Source organism: Monodon monoceros, unplaced genomic scaffold, assembly GCF_005190385.1.
Source record: "Monodon monoceros isolate NGI ecotype Baffin Bay Population unplaced genomic scaffold, NGI_Narwhal_1 Super_Scaffold_5, whole genome shotgun sequence".
Lineage (NCBI taxonomy): Eukaryota > Metazoa > Chordata > Mammalia > Artiodactyla > Monodontidae > Monodon > Monodon monoceros.
In genome coordinates, this window is record NW_021703782.1 from 44,953,813 (window position 1) to 44,977,684 (window position 23,872).

The 23,872-nt window shown below is 40.3% G+C and overlaps 1 protein-coding gene across 3 annotated transcripts in view; it reads left to right on the forward strand.

Annotated features, from left to right (window-relative positions):
• The first annotated feature begins 19,532 nt into the window (after positions 1-19,532).
• SLC24A2 (solute carrier family 24 member 2) overlaps positions 19,533-23,872 on the forward strand; it is a 241,650-nt gene continuing 237,310 nt past the window's right edge. For 2 of the 3 annotated variants that reach the window (XM_029201494.1, XM_029201495.1), the window contains exon 1: positions 19,533-20,527. In XM_029201494.1, the coding sequence (XP_029057327.1) occupies positions 19,595-20,527 (933 nt within the window). In that variant the 5' untranslated portion in view covers positions 19,533-19,594. The remainder of the gene's footprint in view (positions 20,528-23,872) is intronic. The other variant, XM_029201492.1, reaches the window with a different exon arrangement.

The following is a 23,872-nucleotide window of genomic DNA, read 5'->3' on the forward strand; positions in this document are numbered from 1 at the left end:
TTGCTCCTCCTTTGTTTCTGCATTCCCTCACTTTTCTGATTAGCAACTGTTTGAATCTGCCCTTTGGTACTCAGGGAGGTTCTAGGAGGCCAAAGCCTCTTTCTTACAAACAAGAAATGGGGGACACGGAAAGGATTTGTACCCAGGGTGGTGGTGGGGACCCACAGGGTCCTGCTTGGTTTCAACTATATTCCTTGAAACTTTAAATTTCAGTTTTTGGGGTTTTTTTGCTATGATTTTCCCAGATAATTAAATCTTAAAAATAAAATTAGTAATACTCTTTCATCTGAATTATCCTAATATTTGATAAATAGCATGCCCTTTCTAATTTCATCTGGTTTAACATCCAAAGCCAAACTGAAATGAGGCAATGAAAAAGTTTTGACTTAATTTTTAGGAGGAAAAAGAAAGAATTTCATTCATCCATTCATTCATTATACAAGCATCAATCCATAGTGACATTTTAGATAAGGCAATTGACTGAGAAGCTAAGAAAGCTTAAGACTCAGGGACCCACACTTGTTCAGACCCCTTCTAAGGCCCTATAACTAAGTTGGCTTTTTTTTTTTTCTTAGGCCCATGAGAATGTGTGAGCTAAAGACCATATAAGACCTGGACCTAACAATGAAAATAAATTGTCAAGCTCATAATTTAGATGCATTTGAACACATGGGTTCCCCAAGAACTAATCATGGTAACCTAATTTGTTTTTCTTTTTTGATTGCTTTCTAGGTTAGTACACCAAGGAATTTAATTCATTCACTCATGTAGCAAACGTTTATTAAGAGCCTTCTATGTGTCAGGCACTGTTCAAGGGTTTGCGGCTGTTGAAATGAAACAAAGAAACTGCCAGATATTTCTCTAGCAAAAACTGGTTTATTTGGAATCAGCAGAGAATTGTAATTCGGGGTCTGTAACAGTGGCGAGCCACATGCAAGCCCCTGCAGGGCAAGGGAAGGAGAATGCTTTAATAGAGAGGAGAAGGAGTCAGGAGGGCTGGTCAGGAGGGCTGTAGTAAACAAAGGGTCCATGGCTTTTCATTGTCTGAGTCCTTGCCAGGAAAGGAGAGGGATCTGTCGTCTTCCTATTGGGCTCTGCTATTGTTGCAGGGCGTGAGAGCGCCTCTTCTGGTCTCCCAACTCTATGTAAGTGAAGTTTCTATTTAATAATTTTTTTTACTGGGAGCACAATAACAAAGTACCTTAAAGAGTACAGTACAATGGAATTAACCATATATATCTTTAGTTTGAGTAAGTCTCTTAAGATGTATTTTTGAATAAGATGAAGTAATATTCTCTTCATGACAGCATTGTTGGGTGGATTACTTATTAGAAGAATGGCCAAACATTCAAGTATTGATTAATGGATTCATGTAAACTTAAACAGTAGTCTCTAGAAGAATATCACAGGGAATGTCAGTCCATGGCATTGTCTGATTCAATTACTTTACTAACAACCTGAATGTAAAACATAAGCATCCTTATTAAATGTTAGCTGAAGAGGGTAATTCAATATGATAAATGACAAAGTCAAGACTTGTCAATATTTTCCATGAAATGTAGGTGGGCTTTCATACAAGGCTATTGCGTTATTCACAGCATTATATACCTTTATCATATTGTGCTGACAGGTGTCAAGAATAATATGTTAGTATGTGTTCAGTCACTGTGGTAGTTTGTCAAATATATCGGCTTTAGTAATTGAAACATTTCTTTCTTGTAAAGTTAAAGAAAATATCTGTTAGAATATCATTTATTAAAACCAAACCTCCAAATATCTGAAAATCATTAATATAATGCACCATATCAATAGAATAAAGGACAAAAACTACACGAACATCTTAATAGATGCAGAAAAAGCATTTGATGAAATCCAGCTACACTTCATGATTTTAAAAAACTCAATAAACTAGAAGTAGAAGGGAACCTTCTCAATCTGATAAAGCCGTCTTAGAAAACCCCACAGCTAGCATTATACTTAATGGTGAAAGATTGAACACTTTCCCCCTGAGATTAGGAATAAGACAGCTCTTGCCACTTCTACTCAACATACTACTGGAGATTATAACAAGGGCAATTAGGAAAGAAAATGAAATAAAAGGCATCCTGATTGGAAAGGAGGAAGTAAAACTCTCTGCAAATGACATGATCTTGTATATAGGATATCCTAAGAAATCCACTAAAACTGTTAAAACTAATAAATGAGTTCAGCAAGGTTGCAGGATATAAGATAATATACAAAAATTAATTGTATTTCTGTATACTAGTAATTGACAATCCCAAAATGTAATTAAGAAACAATTCCATTTCTAATAGCTTTAAAAACAATAAAACACTTGGGATTAAATTTAACAAAATATGTATGATACATGTACTTGAAAAGGTACAAAACAATGTTGAAAGAAATGAAAGACCTAAGTAAATGGAAAGAATTCACATGTTCATGGATCAAAAGATATAATATTGTTAAGATAGCAACACTCTCCAAATAGATCTACAGATTAAACACAATCCCTACCAAAATCCCAGGAGGCTTCCTTGCAGAAATTGAGGAGCTGGAGCTGGTCTTACAATTCATATGGAAATGCAAGGGGCCCAGAATAGCCAAAACAATATTGAAAAAGAACAAAGTTGCAGGATTCGCTCTTCCCTATTTGTCCACAACATCAGATGTTTCAGACCACAGTCTACTGTCAATATCATTTCTTCTTCACTAAATATCACTTTTCCTTCACTAAAAACAATCGAATTTTACATTTTTAAAAGATGAATTTAATGGTATGGGCATTATATCTCAGTAAAGATGTTTTTAAAAACCACAATTCTGTAATGCATTTCAAAACTTATTTTTTTTCATTTCTCAAATATTCAACTACCTCATTTCACAGTTTGTAACAATGGTATGATTTCCAAACTGCTTTTCAGCTCTAGCACTATAAGCTGCCAACTGAGATGCAAATATTTCCCTAATTTCATTATTTCATTTTCCATCCCTTCCAGAACACTGGGTGAATCTCTCTGATGTTTATTTGATGAATAGTAGTAAATATATAATTATCAAGAAAACATTTATTCTATAGCTTTAATTGCATTACCCAGAAATGATTGAATAGGGGGGCTTAGTGCCAAATTAAAATATCCAGAACTTTTTAAAATTATGGTTAAAAATCTAACATTACACTGGTACATCTGTATAAATTCAGTAAGGTTTTTATGTCAGTATATTTCACAGAAATATTTTTTCTCTGACATCAATCACAAAAACTTTTATAGCATTTCAGATCTTATTCACATCAGCTCCCCAATATTAAAAAAACTTCCAACTCTCTTCAAAGTATTGAATTTTTCATTTAAAGGAAATTATTCCAGTATGTTTACATAGAACAATCGAAACTTCATCAACAATGTGAAATTTTACTGTCTTGATTTATGTTTTCCAACAAGAAGTGTTTTCATTTCAGGAGATATGTTTTTAACAAGCCAGGACTATAAATATAGATTATAATTATGTATCTATATTGATAGTATTCTTTTTTTGAAGTTCTGTTAAATATTCATGCCTAAAACTGTCCATTATTTTTAAGGACTTTTACTTTTTTAAGAATTGGATTTTTCAAACTTTTGAGTTTTTTTATTTCACCCATTTTTTAATTTAAAAATTTTTTTCTTAATGATGATTATAAAGTTCCTTTTTTTTTTTTTTTTTTTTTTGCGGTACGCGGGCCTCTCACTGTTGTGGCCTCTCCCATTGCGGAGCACAGGCTTCGGACGCGCAGGCTCAGCGGCCATGGCTCACGGGCCCAGCCGCTCCGCAGCATGTGGGATCTTCCCCTACCAGGGCACGAACCCGTGTCCCCTGCATCGGTAGGCGGACTCTCAACCACTACACCACCAGGGAAGCCCAGTTCCTTTGTTTAAATCATGAGATTTAACAGAACATGTTTCCTAATTTAATAAAGATTTAAGTATTCAACATTTTTACCTTTTAATAATATAATTTTGATATCATTTCTTTTTTATACTCCAACAGATCCAAATTGTTCCTGTTACTATATATAACAGAAATGTTGAGAAACATATCCAAACTTTTTTGTTCCTTCATTCTAGGTGTTTGTATTCAACCTTTTGTTATAAATTCTTAAATCTCAAAAAAATATGCACTTACTCAAGAATTACAACACAGTAACTATAAAACACAAATAAAAAAGCACAATATTTAGCTGAAATAGCAACTAATTCCATGATGAACATAAACTGGTGATTCTCCCAAAACACAGAGAGTTTTGTAAAGAACACAGCACTGCTTACTGGACATTGGCCAACTGGTGGTAGAGCTACAACTATTTCTCAGATGTTGTTATGACAGGTGGCCATTTGTCAAGGGTTGTTATAGTAGAACTAATCAATTTATATTAGAGTTATATTATAAATTAACTTTACTGCTTATCACTGTTACTATCAATATAATAAAATTTACCAAGTGGTATAGAGTACTTCAATACTTTAACAACCAGTCAGGCCATCAACTATCAGTCCCCTCAAATTCTGCATAAACCTCTCCTTGTAAGCGACAAGAGATATTCTTAATAAAGGACTGTCTCCATTAGAGTCTGATGTGTGCCTGGCATGGAAAACTAGTAGGAGTGGAAGTATTTGAGGAAAAACAGTGACTCTTTTCTAATACTTTTTTTAACTGAAGTATAGTTGATGTACAGTATCGTGTTAGTTTTAGGTGTACAACACAGTAATTCAGTTTTGTATATATATACACAAAACTGAATAGATATATTCCTTTATATATATAATAAATGTATTCTTTTTCAGATTCTTTTCCCTAATAGGTTATTACGAAATATTGAGTTTAGTTCCCTGTGCTATATGGCAGATCTTTGTTGGTTACCTATTTTATATACAGTAGTGTGTATTTGTTAATTCAAACCTTCTAATTTATCCCTCCCTCCCCACTTTCCCTTTGGTAACCATAAGTTTGTTTTCTATGTCTGTGAATAAGTTCATTTGTATCTTTTTTTTTTTTTTTAGATTCTGCATGTAAGCGATATCATAGGATATTTGTCTTTCTCTGTCTGACTTACTTCACTTAGGATGATCATCTCTAGGTCCATTCACGTTGTTGCAAATGGCATCATTTCATTCTTTTTTATGGCTGAGTAGTATTCCATTGTGTGTGTGTGTGTGTGTGTGTGTGTGTGTGTGTGTGTGTGTATACATATACACACCACATCTTTTTTTTAATTAATTAATTTATTTATTTATTTTTAGCTGCATTGTGTCTTCGTTACTGAGTGCGGGCTTTCTCTAGTTGCAGCGAGCGGGGGCTACTCTTCGTTGCAGTGTACGGGCTTCTCATTGCGGTCGCTTCTCTTGTTGCGGAGCATGGGCTCTAGGTGCGAGGGCTTCAGTAGTTTTGGCACATGGGCTCAGTAGTTGTGGCTTGCGGGCTCTAGAGCGCAGTCTTAGAAGTTGTGGTGCATGGGCTTAGCTGCTCCACGGCATGTGGGATCTTCCCGGACCAGAGTTCGAACCCATGTCCCCTGCATTGGCAGGCGGATTCTTAACCACTGCGTCACTAGGGAAGCCCCCTGCAAACACTTTTAAGTTTAATTAGGTCCCATATATTTATTTTTGTTTTTATTTCCATTACTCTAGGAGACAGATCCAAAAAGATATCGCTGTGATTTGTGTCAGAGTGTTCTGCCTATGTTTTCCTCTAGGAGTTTTATAGTGTCCAGTCTTACGTTTAGGTCTTTAATCCATTTTGAGTGTATTTTTGTATATGGTGCTAGAGAATGTTTTAATTTAATTCTTTTACATGTAGCTGTCCAGTTTTCCCAGCACCACTTATTGAAGAGACTGTTTTTTCTCTGCTGTATATTCTTGCTTCCTTTGTCATAGATTAATTGACCATAGGTGCGTGGATTTAGAAATCTAATACTTTTGCTAAGGACTTTGGCCAAGACAGGACTGGTAGCCCATTGGCTCTCCCAGTGAATTAATTACAAGGAAGACTATCCACTGGTTATTGGGAGAAGTGGAGACCTCCATGGAAGAGCATCAGCAGAGAAGACTCATCCTCCTCAATCCACTCACGAGAGAAAGACACACATGAATTCCCAGAGTTCCCAGTAGCAAGAAACATACTTCAAGGTAAATGAGAGTGTGCACACTGAGTTACAAGTATAATGATGTCCACTGCAGTGTTATTTGTAATTGAAAAATAACAGTAGGGTAATAGGGAAATTGTTCAATAAATTATCCACCCATAAGATATAATGTAGCCCTTTGGGGGAAAAAAGTAGTCTTTTTATAAAGGTAGTACTGTAAATGTATGTTTTCTTCACTTGTCCCACTAAAATGCCTCCAAATTAACAATAAAATAAAATCATACAGTGAAGGGAATTCCATCTACCATGAACACAATATACGGCTCTATCCCAAACTACCAATGATAAAGAATTTCTATAAAACACAGTGATATTGGGCAAATTAAGGGGGAATTCCAAAAAAGTAATAGATAATGTTTCCGAGCTCAATGATATTCCCTCAAAACAAATGACAAGGCATGAGAAATCTAATCTCTTGCTTGGAACAACAAAAATTAAAGATACAGGTTGAGGAGGAGAAAATACACCTTGGTGCCACAATTTCGTGTAGAATTTGCAAGGCTGCAGTGGTCAGAATGTGGGCCAACCTTATTATTTTCTCAGACCTGGACTCTAACTTCACATGTAGTAGGTTGAATAATACCCCCCCCCAAATTCATGTCCACGTGACACCTCAGAATGTGATCTTCTTTGGAAATTTGGTCTTTGCAAATGATATTAGCTAAAGAACTCTAGATGAAATCATCCTGGATTTAGAGTGGGTTCTAAATCCAATGACTGGTGTTTTTACAAGAAGTGGAGACGATACAGGGAGACACACAGAGAAGAAGGCCATGTGAAAAAAGAGGCAGAGAATGAAGTGATGCTGCTACAAACCAAGGAATGCCAAGGGTTGCCAGGACCCACCAGAGAAGCTAAGAAGACGTAAGAAAGGATCCTACCCTGGAGCCTTCAGAGGGATCGTGGCCCTGCCAATACCTTATTTCAGACTTCTAACCTCCAGAACTGTGAGAGAATACATTTTGTGTTGCTTTAAGCCACAAAGTTTGTGGTAAGTTTTTTGGAGGCCCAAGGAAACTAATGCACCACATAAATAAACTGGAGTGTGAAGAAAAAGAGAGAGGGGAGTATTAAGCAGATTTGCAGTGCTGATCAAAGTGGACTGATAAAGCCAAATGATTAAACACAAAACATCTGTGATCTACTAGCCTTCATTATGAACCACAAAGAGAGATTGAACACTGACCCCAGCTGACACTCATCAAAGAAACAGAGACTTCAGTCCTACAGCGGCATGGAATTAAATCCCCCCAACACCTGAATGAGCAAGAAACATTCTCCCCTAGAGCCTCCAAGAAAGGGGCTTTGCTGACGCCTTGATTTTAACCCAGTGAGACTATACTGGACTTCTGACCTATAGAACTGTAAAGTAATAAAAGTATGTTGTTGTAAGACACTAAGTTTATGCTAATACATTACAGCAGCAACAGAAAACCAACTGAGCAGGGATACAGGATGGGGCTGAAAATAGGAAGCTTGGTTGAAAGTCTTAAAGAAGCAATGAGGCCTTTAAAGACTCTCCCCATCCTGTGTAGCCAGGAGACAACTTCTTCCACCTAGCAGAAGACTGAGGTTGACCCTTTGAAGAAACTCAATCAGAGTTGGCTGGGACATCTGGCAAAGCTGTGGTCAAGTGTGAGCTACCTTAAAGTCTATAAATTGTATAGAGATCCTGATGCTTGTGCTTCCTGCAATGGAATGGCTGAGTCCCTTCTTGATTACCATAGAGTAAAACCCTCTTCCTGAGGGTCCCATTTTAGCAGGAACTTTGAATTAGCATTTTAGTGTCTCACCCAGCTATTTACAGTTACCAAAGTGGACCAGACATTTTAGAAAGGCCTGTGACATGATAACTAAGCCAGAACAAACAGCAAAAAAGGAACTTGCAGGAAACTGAAACTTCAGGGAGAAGAAGGAAATTCGCAATAAGCATAATAAATATTCTCATTCATTCAAAGATATTTATCAAATGCTTATTATACTAGGCACTCATTTTTTCTAGGAGTTGAACCATAAAGTAGTGAACAAAGCAGAAAAAGCCCATGGCTTCATGAAGCTAACAGTGTCTCAGAGAGAGAAGAGATGCTAACAGACCTAAGAAATAAAAACAGGAAACAATACATAAAAGAAATGTGCAAAGAACAAGATAGAGCTTTTAAAAATTAAAAATAGAATAAGCTGGGGGACTTCCCTGGTGGTCCAGTGGATAAGACTCCATGTCCCAAGGCAGGGGGCCCGGGTTCAATGCCTGGTCGGGGAACTAGATCCCCCATGCATGCCGCAACTAAAAGTCTGCATGCCACAACTAAATATCCCACATGCTGCAACTAAGACCCAGAGCAGCCTAAATAAATAAATAAATATTTTAAAAAATGGAATAAGCTGAAAAATTTTAACACTAGAAGGGTTAAATGATAATGTTGAGAATATCGCAAGAGATGGAAAATGGAGGGAAAAATACCTTAATTAGAGGATCAGGTAAGGAAGTTCAAAATCAAAGTAACAGAGATACCTAAAAAGGTAGAGATAATGGAGAGAAGAAAATTATTATTTTATTTTATTTTTATTTTTTTATTTTTTGCGGTACGCGGGCCTCTCACTGTTGTGGCCTCTCCCGTTGCAGAGCACAGGCTCCGGACGCGCAGGCTCAGCGGCCATGGCTCACGAGCCCAGCCGCCCCGTGGCATGTGGGATCTTCCCGGACCGGGGCACGAACCCGTGTCCCCTGCATCGGCAGGCGGACTCTCAACCACTGCACCACCAGGGAAGCCCGAAAATTATCTTTTAAATATATACAAAAGTAATTTTCTCAGATGTATATGAGTTTCTAGAGCAGAAAAAAAATGAATGAGTAAAGATCCACTCCAGGGAACATTATCGTGAAGTTTTAATGATAAAACTAAGGGATGGTTCTAAAATCTTCTCAAAAGAAAAACTAGATCCCATCAGAAAGGACTGGGAATCTGAATGGCATCAGGCTTCTCTACAGCAACAATGAAACATCAAAGACAGGAAATAAATAAATGCCTTAAAAATTCCAAAGGATGATCATTTCTAACCTAAGAATTTACACAAAGCCAGACTTTGAACAGAGTATGGGAGGAGGATAAAGGCATTTACAGACACACAAGCATTCAAAATTTCTCCCATGTCCCCTTCTGAGGAAGATACTGGAGGTTGTGCTCCAGTAAGCAGGAAAGTAGACAAGAAAAGAGGATTTAGGAAACAGGGCTCTCAGCACAAAGAGAATTCCCAGGATGCCAACCATGAAGCAGGCCCTGACAGCTGTTGGTCCACGTGGCAGCAGGAGGGCACGGGGCTCCAGGACTGACGTTCCCTGAGGGGGAAGACATGAAACTGGTAGATCAACTGATATTCCCTCCATCTGAAAATGCGGAAGGGAAAATGTACAGTTCTAACAGAGTTTGAGGCGAATTAGTATACTCTGCAGCTCAACTAACTGATGATTATGTTTGCATAATTTCAAGATGTGTTCATTAAAGGACGTGAATATTCATTTATTCAAAATGGCAACACAACCTTATTGGAAGGGTGGGGAGAGGGTTATGTGGCGATAAGGGCTTCAGGGAGTCGGGGGTGGGGGTGGGTTGGCGAATATTGTAGGAGGAAGAACTCTTTTTCTTCCCTAATAGGAATTTAACAGCTAGCATTCAAATCAGAAAAATCAAGAATAGTAAACCGAGCCTACTACTTCACAAAATTGTGATAAGCACCAGAGGAAAAGATATAAGACACCTGAAACGTTTGAAAATGGTTATTTCCAGGGCCCAGGAAGCAGGACTTATAAGCCTTGTAGAAATATCTGGAGTATTTGAGGTGCTCATTATATATCACCTGTCTTCCATCTTGATTTTGAACAAATTGAGAAGTAAGCCAAAAGGAGCGGCAGGTGAAAGAGAAATGATCACTATTATCACCAATAGCGGCCAATCTGGGGAGATGGGAGCGTTAAGCATCAAGCAGGCTTACTGACTGAATCCCAGTGTTGGGCCGGGGGGGCCCCTCCTCCCCGCAACACGTGCATATGTTATTTGGAGGGGGGTCAGGTGTTGCTGAGAGGAATAGTGTGAGACCCCTGAGCTGGGAAAATGACTAGTGTCTCATTCATTTTACTTGTATGAAGTGAATAAAGCAAGTATTTTATTTCAGTATTCAAAACCAAGGATACAGTAGCATATTCCTACCGGCTCAAGGCACAGTTCTCTTTTATCCCAATATTTTAACTTTATATTGAAATTCTGAATCAGAGATAGGTGAAGAGAGAATGTAGTTTAAGGAGGAAAGCAGCAGGAGCACAGTGTTTTGAGCTTTTAGAAAGAAGTGCTCCTTACTTGCCCTCTGAATGGGCTGTCCTGAATTCCTCTTCAGGAATTGCCTCTTCCCCAAAGTATCTCCTTTTTACCAGTATTATTTATCCTTATTTCCTTGCTGACGTGGCTCTGAGAGACTGAGGGACACCCTAGAGGTCACTCGGGAAGTCCCTGCTGGAATCAGGAAGACAGCCAGAGTTCTAGACTGCAGGTTTCTTGATGAAATCGATGGCCTGTGCTTCTGCACTCCTCTGAGCCCTGCCTCAGCACTGCGCCTGCCTCGGCGCCCAGGAGCCCGGAGCTGAGCTGGTGCTGCAAAGAGAAACTCAGTTTTTGTGCTTCCTGATTAAGCTGGGGAAAAAATTCCTGTCTCTAATGTAAAAATAACAGGCATTCATCATTTCTCATCTCCTAAATAGATTAAAAAAAAAAAAAGAAAAGAAAAAGAAAGAGCAATGATTTGGGTGTGTTGCTTTAAGTGCCATTGCAGAAACCACTGTCAAAAGCAAAGAAGCCTGTACTGCGTTCCTTAACCCCACAGATATTTGTTTCTGCTTTTATGGTTCTCATTGACCTGGAAGGCGAGAGCCCCTGGCCAAAAAATGAGCCAAATGCAAAGGAAAACAAAGTCAGCTCAGGGTTGGGAACCTGAGGAGAACATTTTTTAGAGCACACTGGGATTCTATTTTGATATTTACACCTGTGATTTTTAAATAAGCAAAACGGATCCTCTTAGGAAGTAGATAGTTATGCTAGATTACAGACCAGCTGGTGGTAAAAAAATCCACCGGAATCACCTAAGGATGTAATCCCATCAGGAAAAATGCAACTTACTCTTACTTAGGCAGGGACCAAAAACCTCAGTCATATACAGTGAGGATTAGCAGAAAGAATGGGCTTTGGAGCCAATATTGGGTACAAATGAGAGCTGCTTAGTATTGGGCAAGCTACTTAGCCTCACTGAGCCTCAGTTAATTCATCTGTAAAATGGGAATAGTAATAGTGCTAAAACTCATGAGATTGAAAAGAGATAGGTGAAAACTTCTAGTTCATGGTAAGTACATAATATATGTTAGTTCCATTTTTTTGCTACTATTGTCCATCATGATAGGCATTAGTGCTGGTCACCAAATCTTTCCATTCTTCTCCCAATCATGTAGTGCAACTGCACTTTCTTGCTCCTTTGAAGATGGATATGGCCATGCTTTTTGCTTTAGCCAGTGAAATGTGAGTAGCCGTAAATGTATCACTCCCAAGCTGAAGCAAGTACAAGATTTGCCATGTGTCTTTTCTTTATGACAGCAACTGGCAATGTTCTAGATAGTGACCAACTTGGAGACAGGAGTGAGGATGACACAGCAGAATTCACAGAGGACAGGTAATGTGAGTGAGAAACAGAAACCTTTGTTGTTTTATGTCACTGTGATTTTCTGAGCTCTTTGTTACTGCAGCATAACCTGCACCCTCCTGACTGACCCACTCTCCTTTAACGAACTGCATTTGCCACAACTCAGTTCACTCCACAGCCGTGTGCTGAATAGATGTCAAGCCCTGTGCCTGATGCTGGAAAATACATGATACTGATTCTTGTTCTCAAAGAGCTCATAATAAGGGGGGAAGAAGAAGGTCATTGTCAGAGTCTTTTATTTATTTATTTTTTAAAAATGTTATTTATTTATTTTGCAGTACGCAGGCCTCTCACCGCTGTGGCCTCTCCCGTTGTGGAGCACAGGCTCCGGACGCGCAGGCTCAGTGGCCATGGCTCATGGGCCCAGCCGCTCTGCAGCATGTGGGATCCTCCCGGACCGGGGCACGAACCCGTGTCCCCTGCACCGGCAGGCGGACTCCCAACCACTGCGCCACCAGGGAAGCCCCTATCAGAGTCTTTTAAAACTATCCCCCATTGATTCTAATGTTTAACAAGAGTCAAGGTTGGGAACTACTGCTTTTGTGCACATTGAATCTTTCATATATGTTCTGATTGCCTGCAGATGTTGATAACAGAGAAGCTAGAGATTATACTAGAAAGGAGAAAAAAAAAAGCACATCAGAAGAGATTGAAAAAAGTGGTTAAACTGACAAAGTAAAACCTAAATATGTCATCTTTACCTTTGTTGCCCACAACTTTCTGGCTCACTCAGCTTTCTTTCTTCCACTTTCCTCTTATGAAAAGTTGCTAGAATTTTGTTTTCCTTTAGACTAAATGTCAAGTCAAAAGCAATGTAAAGTTGTTTATTATCACAATAACTCTAGAGCCACTTACTTTTGTAAAAAAAAAATCCCAAAGATGTAAAATAAAAAGCCAAAATAACAAATTACTCATGGTGGAATTGTAGGCACAGTGCCCATTGGGGATGTCATTTTGGATGGGGGAAAGGGAACCTTCCCAACCCTACCTTAAATCACACCATCCTGTGTTTCTATGTGAAAATGATACGGGTGCTTAGTAAGTTTTACTAGTATCCCTTTGGCAGTTTTCATTAAGGTTTTTGTTTGTTTGTTTGTTTTGGATTTTTTTTTTTTTTTTGCCATGCCACGCGGCTTGTGGGATCTTAGTTCCCCTACCAGGGATTGAACCTGGGCCCTCAGCAGTGAGAGCGTGGAGTCCTAACCATTGGACCGCCAGGGAATTCCCTATCTTGTTCGTTCACTTGGAACATATTCCTGTTTCTTCATTTTGCTTGACTCTCTGTGTGGTTTCTATGCATTAGATAAAACAGCCACCTCTCCCAGTCTTGAAGGAGTGGCCTCATGTAGAAGATGAACCTCATCATTCAAACCTACCCTAGCTCTTGGTTGCCTGTCAAAGTTTTGTGATTGTCCAAGCAGCTTATTTTACTTTTAGTGGCTCTCAGTAGTTGAGGGTGTGCCAAGATCTGTCAGTGTCCCAAAGTGGGGAATCTCAGTCAGCACCTAGATTTAGGCTGATTGAAGCCAAATGCTCAAGTAGCAGCTTTTAAAGAATACAAATATATACAGTCCTCTGGGACAACAAGTGTAAGCCCTCTTGGTTACCAGAGCCAAGTGATCCAGGGTTATCCTCTGGGTGACAGACTGGGCACCAGAAGTAAAAACCGGGACACCAGACATGTGTAAAAGATCCCTTCCAAGAGATACTGGTGCTCTGGAGCAAGGCAGAGGGAGAGCACAGAGATGGTGCCCACTGGGAAAGAAAGAGAGAAAGAGAAAAGAGAGGAAAGAAAGAAAGGAAGGAAGGAAGAGAGGAAAGAAAAGAAAGAAAGAGAAAGCAAGCAAGCAAGCAAGGGGGAGGAAGAAAGCCTAGAGTTTTAAAAAAAGAAAAAGGTGGTGCCCCCAAGGCAGAGGGAGAGCAGAAAAAATGGTTCCCATCAGTCTCTATCCCCAGAGAGCATCCCAGCAGGCCCCCAAATGTGTCAAATCGGATGTCTGTCCCTCAGGCTAACACGCCAAGACAAGAAAATAGGCCTCTCTCAACTCTGCGTTTAGTTCCCTGCTGACTCTGGGTCACCACACTGAGGGTGGGGCTTACAGTAAAATTGTGTCCCAGCCTTTCCGACCCAATGGGTAAGAGTCACTCAGCCAGTTTTTGTTGTTGCTGTTTGTTTTTTCAGAGGACGTTGTTCTGTGTGTAGACTTGGAGTGTTCGTCGGAGGAGGTGAGTGCAGCATCCTCTTATGTCACCATCTTGAAGCAGAACCTGGTTTCTTTTTTCCTTTGGCAGTTTTATATGAAAAAGTCCTTATTAGCTTAAGTATGACCCCGTACCTTTAAACAGTCATTACTGAATTTTGAAAGGCTCCTCTCCAGAATTACAACAGGAGCCCATCCCATCATTCTTAACTGGTAATTACCAATGACCTCCATAAACTCTATGTTCAAATAAATCATACAGTTAGTAGAAGGATAAATATGATGCCAACTAATGTGTATACTTATGCAGATATCTAAAAATAAATAAAGAGTTGGCTCTTTAATAATAATCCATACCCATTGATTACTTAAATCTCTTAGCAAAGAACTTGATCAAGGTTACTCTGTAATAAGTCATCATGTGGTAGTAGTAAATTTTCTCATGAGGCTCCCTTTTTCTTCATGACCAGGCAGTAAGGTGTGTGGACCTGGGAGACCTACAGGTGTTGTTCAGTTTTACTGCTTTCATATCGTGTGACCTAGACAAACGATAGGCCAGCTTTTCTCCATTACTACAATGACAGCAGTTTTAGCCTTCTCAACTGTCATGGCAGTTGACTGCCAAGTTCAGCTGCTAGATCTTCAGTCCGATGTGGATCTCATTGAGCTGCTATAGAGCTACTATAGAACTGTGTGTCAAATACTGCTAGTCACCCACCCAACATTCGTTTCCCCTTCTATAGTATAAATCTAGTATATCCCTGATCTTCTACACGCTGATTAATAGCCCAGTTATTAGTCTAACTCCTTTGCAGCTAGACAGCTCCATGTGACCAAGTTGTGACCAATGAAATGTAAGAGAAGTTTTGACAGCATGTCCTTTCCTAAATGAAAAGGCCAAGCCTAGCAAGGAGGCCTTCTGTCTTTCACTCTTCATTTTTTCCCTTCTTCCTGCCTGGAGCACAGATGTGATGTCTGAAAGAGGTAAGCATTTTGTGGCTATGAGAATAAAAGTCATACATTAAGGAAGATAGATAAAGGATTTGGGTTCCTTGATGGCATTGTGGAGCTCCTCTGCAAACCGTGGACAGCCTGCTTTCAGACTTCTTTTTATTTATTTATTTATTTATTTTACAGCCTTTTTTCTTTATTTTGAAATGTGCTTGACAAAAGTTTGAAACAGCAAACTTAGAATAACAAGTCATTAAGTTTTAAAATCCTGATAATCATTGCCTAAGTGACAATGTAATCCCAACAATAAAGTTGAATTAGTTCATTATTGAAGAGCCACGGAAAAATACTAATTTGATTACTTACATTAAAATGTTTTTTGACAGTATATTAGAAATCAAGATTTAAATCAGACTTCTTTTTACACGCAAAAATTAAACTCTTATTTGGTTAAATCACTAAGGATGAGTTTCTGTTATACGCAGCCAAGTACAAACCCCAGCCAATACAACCTGCATCTGGGCCTCATTCCCCTTCCCACCAAGTGGAGATTCAGGGTCATCTGTGGGCTCTGGGGGGAGTCAGCTGGATAACATTTGTAAAGATCCTAGTAGGAAGGGTGTGATTTTTAAAAATATATATAATTGTTTTCTTTTAAGCAGAACTTTGTATACAAGATCTTCTTAGCCAGATGCATCACTGTGTCAGGGAAGATTAGGGTCATTAGACTAGGAAAGCAAAGACAAGGGCAGGGCAGAAGTAAAGGCTAATTGGTTACCCTGAAGTCCAGTTTGTATGGAAAAGGCAGATTAAATGCATGATTGTTTTCTTTTTTCTAAAACAATTTCAAAATAATGAGTTCATTCCTTCTTACCCATCAACAGCGACCAGTCGAGTTACTTTAGAATCATTATGAACTTATAGATATAATCATATTTGATACGTTTGAAACAATTGCAATTGTTATCAATTTTTGGTGCTCAGATTGGTCTATCCTTGTCTAGTGGGAGCCTATTTGAATTGATTCCTTAGTCTTCCTGACACAAGAAGTGGTTGATAGCTTCCTTTATTTCTGTAAATATTTATAAATAAAATGATACAATGTCTGGGATTTGCTTTAAAATGATGGCACGGGGAAAGGGGATTTGGATGAAATATGATTGACCGTGAGTTGATAGTTGTTCAAGCTGGGTGATGGCCCTATTGGAGGTTTATTATACTATTCTCTTATATTTGTAAACATCTGGAATCTTCCAAAATAAAAAATATTTTTAAAGTTCACACTATGACTTCCAGAATAGGACCTTAAGTCCTTAGCAAGACAATAGTCTTAAATGCCTGGCTTTGGTGGGAGAAAAAGAGATTTCTAATTTCTCCAGGCTGCTCTTGACTTATCAAGAGGAAATGTAGAGGTCTGAGTATAGAGTTTTACCCAAAGTCAAAGGTAGTGAGTTTTCCAGATATGACCAACATTCCTCCTAGACCCAGGAAAGCATGAAGAAACCCTCTCTAAGTGGAAAACAAGAGGAGAGTGGAGGGTAAAGAGAGCAGAAAACGTTTGATGAAAGGTTTCTCCTGGTGGGTCCCTCTTGGCAGTTTTGGTGGTGATCGCAGGGCCGGGTAAAAGTGGCTTCCCGCAGTAACCCGTCTGTCTTACCTTCGCCCACTCTTTGGCCCAGATTCTTGCCTCCAGTCCCCAACAAGCCTGGCTCAACTTATTGTGGTGGGGGGATCTTGCTTTCACTGGGCTTGGAGTCCAGAGGCCAGCATATGAACGCTGTCTCTGACTCAAAATGACAATGTCTTGGGTCTCAGTTTCATCACCCACGAAATTAAAGGTCCGACTGCAAGACTGAAGATCCTTCAGTGTCCCAGCCAGCCAAACCAGAGACCTCAGAAACCCTGGGCCTGAACATACAACCCTGCAGGCCTTCTTGCCTTTTCACTGATCGTCTTTGTTGCCATTACACATTACATGGCCTCCTAAATGTGTGACTGCTGTCACTTTTTGCAGATAATTGGAGAGGAGGGGCCCAGCAGAGATGACCCTAAAGTTGGCAACACTTTCAGGCTTTGGTAATCAGGCGCGTCACCGTCCTGTACGATTTCTCCTCTCCGTCCTTGCTCGCCTGCAAATCCTGACCCCCGTCCTCACTGCAGAGAAATCTGCGAAGGGACGGCTGCCGGCGTCGCCTCTGCGCCCAGGAGGCGTGGAGCAGAGAGCGCGGGAGCAGAGCGCCCTGCGGCCACGCTCCCCGCGCGAAGGCGAGAGGGAGGGGCCGGAGGGGGCCCGGCAGCACCAGAGGCGGCGCGCGGGGCTCGCGGCGGCTCAGTCTCCTCCCCAGCCCAGTCCCGGACGGCGAGAGCGGCGGCGAGTGCGAGCCGCACGCAGCCCGGGCCTCGGAGCGAGGAGGCGGAGGGCCGGAGAAAGCGGAGGACCGGAGCGGCGGGCCGCGCTCGGGCCCCCGCCGTGTGCGCGTTCTCCTGGCGGATCCCGGTAAGTGCGGGCGGTCGAGCCCCGGCCAGCCGCCAGGCTTGGTGGCCGCAGTAGTCGTTGTCCCCGTATCCCGGTTGCGCGCATCCCGCTGCAGGCTCACAGGTAGCTCCGCGGTGGACGTGGTGCCCCAGGCCCCGAAAGGAGTTAGCCAACTCTCTCCGCTCCCGGGCGGGGTTTCCGAGCCCCGACTTCTCCCACCCCAACCGCCCCTGCTTCCGGCTCGGGGTAGGGGGCGCTGGGCAGGGCCTGCAGTCGGGGAAGGCGCGAAGAGGGGCGCTCCTCTTCCCCACCTACTCACCAACGATTCGGGAAGATGCCGGCCAAGCCCCTCCTCAAACTGCATCCCAGCCTCTGGCTCGCTAGTGGGGCGTCTGTCCTTCAGTTTTATTTTCCTATGAACCCACCAGGGAAAGTTTGGGACCACACACGGCAAAGTTGGGGCGCGGCTGGGGGTGCACTTCGCCGGCGGAGCGGTGGGTTTTGCAGGTCGAGCCCGGCTCAGGCTGGAGCCGATAGCGCACCCTGGGAGTTGAGTCTGTCCCTGACGTTTGCCCCGGCCGAGCTTTGTGACAATCTCCTGAGCGCAGTGAGTCGCTTAATCGTTCACGCTAAGCATAGACATCTGTCAGGCCAGCCGGGAATCTCTGTGCTGGGTTAGGTTTATCTCAGGAGTAACAGCATCTCAGCCTGGTTTGATTTGGGCTCCCTCTGCAAACCTGAGTTCCAGCTAATCTCAGTGTGTCACTGGCGTGTGTTTAATTAGCTTATTTTACACCTGAGATGATCTCAGCGAATGCCTCTAAAATGAAATCGTTGATACAAGAAAAAACCAAAACCCCAAAACAAAACTGTTTTTTAAAGAAAATTAAAAAGGGGAACCTTCGGAATATCAGCTGTCATGTGTGGGTATTTTACCCTTCTCTGTGGAGACAGAGAATGAAAACTGCTTGGGTATCTAACCTACTAGAGAGTCGTGTCAGGGCTATTTTTGGCAAATTTTGTGGACAGAGGTATCACTGCAACTTGCATATTGTTTATGAAATACACATTGGATATCTTGAAGTAGCCTACTTGTTAGAAGTTGTTTGCTTTACTAAGTTGTCTATTTTAAATACGACTAAAGGTTGTTTTTTAAAATAAGCTTTAGCTGAATACAGTGTCTAGATATTTAGGGAAGACAGTTTGTTCGTGTCATCAGAACATTCTTTTGTAAACTTAAATTTTTAAAGGGCTACTTTTCTGCATTTGCTATAGGAGGGGCTTTCCACGAAAAATAGGATCCTGAGATCTTTATGTGTGCAGGAAAAGAGTGCTGTCTCCTCCAACACTCAGCCCTTGCCAAGTGATAGATTAATCAGAAAAGTGTGCCTGCAACTGGAATTATATAATTGGACCAAAAGAAAAGACAGTGGTTTTTGGTTGTCAAATACGTAGATAATTCTAAAGGAAGTGATGCCTTTTTTAGCCCTGGGAGGTTATTTGTTACATGAGTTAAGGTGGGATAAACATAGATTTCCATCTACATCTATAAAATTTTTGTATTTAACAGACACAAATATATAGTCTATGTCTAACATTGGATTTACCAAAATGTTTGCCTTTGTACATATACTATCATAAGTGCCTAGTATGTGTCACGTCCTACTCTTAATGCTTCATGTATTTTAACTCATCCTCAAAGCAGCACTTGGTGGTAGGTGCTGTAATTGTCCTAATTTTTGAAATGGGGAAACTGAGGCACAGAAAAATTAAGGAACTTAACCCAAGGTCACATGGCTACAGGATAGGATTTTTTCATATCTGCCAAGTTGTTTTGTAAAAAAGACATGATTTTACGATTCACATATCCTTGTTTTTATTTTTATTTAAGCATAAATGTTGAAAATATTTCATGTGAAGCCTAAGAATCTCTGATTGTGGAAGCACCCCAGAAGCACTGTTAACTGTAAAGTGAGGAAAAGTATGAAAGAACCATCTGGTTGAGTGTACAATTCGAAGACCACCACATCCACCAGAAGACCCAGGATGGAGCTGCACCAAAGCACCACCACCATATCTTTCCTTGAGAAATGGTGTTCAGATAAGTCACCGTCTGGCTGCAGGAGACATTATAATGTCAGAAAAAAACTGAAGTTGATTCGAATCTTAGGCCTTTTCATGGGCCTGGTAGCCATTAGCACTGTTCCGTTTTCAATCAATGCCTTTTCTGAGACAGAGACACCGAGCACAGGAGAGGCCAGTGGTGCAAGTGGCCCCAGGGTAGCACACGATTACCGTCAAAGAACTCTCTTAGATTTAAATGACAAGATTCGAGATTATACTCCACAGCCACCTGTTTCTCAGGAAGGCAAATCTGAGAATAGTACAGTTCATGCCCAAGGAGACTACCCAAGAGACATCTTTTCCCTCGAGCAGCGAAGAAAAGGTGCCATCATTCTCCATGTCATTGGAATGATCTACATGTTCATAGCCTTAGCCATTGTCTGCGATGAGTTCTTTGTTCCCTCTTTGACTGTCATCACTGAAAAACTGGGCATCTCTGATGACGTGGCTGGAGCCACCTTTATGGCTGCCGGGGGCTCAGCCCCAGAACTTTTCACATCTCTCATAGGGGTATTTATCGCTCACAGCAATGTTGGCATTGGCACAATCGTGGGCTCAGCGGTGTTCAACATCCTCTTTGTCATTGGCATGTGTGCTCTGTTTTCCAGAGAAATCTTAAACCTGACATGGTGGCCACTCTTTCGGGATGTGTCCTTCTACATCATTGACTTGATCATGCTGATCATATTTTTCCTGGATAACTTTATCATGTGGTGGGAAAGCTTGCTTCTCTTAACAGCTTACTTTGGCTATGTGGTTTTCATGAAATTCAACGTCCAAGTAGAAAGATGGGTGAAGCAAATGATAAACCGCAACAAAGTCGTCAAGGTGACAGCACCAGAGGCCCAAGCAAAGGTTGGTGGTGATGGTTGTTTATTTAATGTCTTCTTGACCATAGCTCGGAACTCTTATGTTTTTTAGATCTGCCACTTTTTAAATGGGATGGTGTTTGGGGCTGTAATGAATAGCAGGGTGCTTTATGCATTTCTTTGACAGCCAGACCAACATGACAGTGGAAAAAATAATTTGGGGGGTATTCTGGGGAATGTCTACTAAGTTGTCAAGCTACTTGCCTCAGAGTAAAACATTTATAAATATAGGTTACATAATCTTCTCAGAGCAGGCTCAGCAGTTATTTGTCGCTTATTTTCTTATTTTTGTGAGCCGTTTTATTTTCATGGGAAAGTGTGTGTGTGTGCCTTGCAAGTTGCAGGGCTTTTTCGATTTAAATGAACATGTGACAGTTATCAAGAACCATCTCTTTAAAGGTGCTTAGCGAAGAAAGTTTGTGTCAGCAGAGCTGGATCTTTAAGTCAGCAGCCTAGGGCCTAGCAGGACTGGTCGTTAGAATGGGTCATAGCCATTCTTCTTGATGCACACAATAGTGCTTCAGACCACTCGACCAGGCACCGATCGGGATATGTGAAAGAGTCAGTGGCAAGCCATGCTGCCTGCCTCTGTAGCTCGAGGGCCCATTTTGCACGCCATGATAAACATGACCCAAAATATTTTTTATGGTAGGATTTGAGGGAGTTTTAATGACATTTTAATGGCCATCCTACCACTTAGGTAGCAAGCAAGTTGGTAAAGAGCTTAGAAGAAATTGATCTGCAAAAATATAGATTAATTATTAAAAATAATCTATGGGCCACATCAATAAAATTTTCTGTTAAGTAGAGTAATGCCATTCTGATCTATATCCTAACATTGGAATGTCGTCTCGGAATGTGACTTTAAACAGTAAAACAAAATACATATGCAGATTTTTCATACTTGCATCTGGGGAAATTCTCATGTATGCAAAAAACGGATGTTGAGTGGAGGGTGAGCTGTTTTGTCCAGAATGAAGAAAAAAATGATATTAATTTAGCATAATTCCTTTATGTTCAAGTTTGATGACCATCCATCATTTTTGTAGCAGCCGTGAAACAGAAGCAAAGCACAGACAAAAAAACCACTAGTAATATTTCTATTTATTCCATGCAAAAAAGAAATGTTCTATACTGTATTTTTTCTAACGTATCACTCAGTGTACGGTTGGTTGTTAGAAACTGTAGTAAAAAAAAAAAAAATCGTGGCAAATAAGCATTCAGATGTGATACTGAGTCTGTATCCTTGAGGGCGTAAGACAGGGTCATCACTGGAGCCCAGTCCCTGATCTAATTTTGTAGCCCAAAGGATGATCCCTCAAGCCATCTCCTCAAGACTGGCTACAAGTTTCAGTGGTTTGCATTAGTCGTCTATGTGTATATTCCAATTAGAATGCTAAACAGTTGCCAAGGGAAAGGCCTGTTTTTTAGAGGCAAGGGAATGATTGGGTGTCTCATAAATATCCTGGGCCCATCAAAGATAAAAAGTCTTTTTGAGAACTCAGTACTTTTTCGTTTTGGTGTGCCGCAGTGGAACTTTATTAACTTAGGCACAGACTCGGCTAAAGGTTATGTTGGCAACGTGTATGAAAAAGGAATTTGCAGAGCAGTCCAATGGTGTATTGAAGACTGCAGGGGGATTTTGTCTTCTAATAGGGAGGAAGGAGGTGGTTTTGTGCATTTAGTAATAACCTTTTAAATACGGTTTACAGAAGGTTTTTAATAAATTATAAGTCACTCATTAAATCAGCTCTTGCAGGATTTTTACCTACTATATTAGGTGACTGTCATGTCATTTTAATGGTAATTTAAAAGTCAATAACTTAGGCTGGCATTCCTTAAAGTTGTTACTCATATCCATAATTTTTGCTATGCTTAATATTGTGCATTTTAAAAATTTTGGAATTCTGGATTTACCTAATTAAAAAAGAAACCAAATTATATTCATGACTATATCTCCTGTTTCTGATTTACCTCCAAAATATGTTCATTTTATTATTTTCCTTTGAGCACCAAATAGCTTTAGTTTATTCCACTTAATCATTATTATTTATTTTGTCATTCAGTAACTAGATTGAACTATAAATTATCATGGGACCAGAATTTTTTAACATAGCTAAGTCTTGTTCGGTGTGCTGGAACGCAGATATTTTTAGGTGGAACAGTACATAAGGATGTGTGATTTCCTTTAGGAAATTTTACCTTGCCAATTTCACTTTTGAATAATTGTTGGAAAAAAATTTTTTCAGCAGTTGGTCTTTATCAGATATCTGACTTCAGAATCTTACGGAGATTTTGCTCTCTAGGCACTGAACATAAGGTGTCTCAAGGAGGGATGAGTCTTTGAGCTTGGCTGTCTTGTTCTCTGATCTGCAAAGTCGATTTCTGGCTGTATACTCCACCTTTCCTACCTAAGTCAGTGCTTCTAACATCATCAGAACACTCAGAAAAAGACCCTAAGCCAAAGACAGCCCTCAATGGAGTCTTCATAGAGAGGAATGTGCTGTACAAGAGTTTAGGAAGCAAAATACTAAGCATATTTTTAGGCAAAGCTACCTCATTGTCTTAATTGCACAATTATGGAAGAGGGGAGTATGGGAAAGTGGAGGAAACATATTTTAGATATTTTTATACAAGTCATCAATGGTTCTTACTAAAAACTCATCAATTCTGCTGGGCTGTAGACAGTGAAATATCTTTGAAACTGCTTGTTTCATGGACCAGTTGAAAATCTTAATTTGGTTTCATTATTGATGATGGGGCAACTGTGGAGCATGAAAAAATAGAAAATACAAACATTTTTCTCATATTTAAAGTAATAGTTTCCCATTTTATTTAACTGTTCCACCTGGTGTTTGGTTTTTTAATTTGATATTTTTATTGCGTCTTTTAGTGATAATATTATTGTTTAAAAAAATGTCGTGTAGTGTCATGACACGGTAAGGAGATCCTGGGCTTTGATTCAGGGAAAAAAGGTGTTAGCCCAGGCGTATAATAAAACTTGTGACCTCAGAGAAGTCCCATAAACTCATGAGCCTCATTTCCCTAATTAGGAAAATGAAAATAATAATACCTACTTCATAAAGTTGGGAAAATTACTAAATGAAGAAATGAATGTTAAGCAGCTAACATAGTCCTTGTGGGTTGTTCACTAAGTGTTAGTTCCTTTCCTTTCATCTTTTGTTCTTAAATGAAAAGTGAATCAGGATAAATTATTTCCAATTTGAGAATTTCAAAATATTCCTTGAAGATTGTAGTTCATGCCAGTGAATCACTGAGTTTAAGCAGGCTGTCGTCTCCCTTAGGGGCATGTGATATTTGTCATATTATA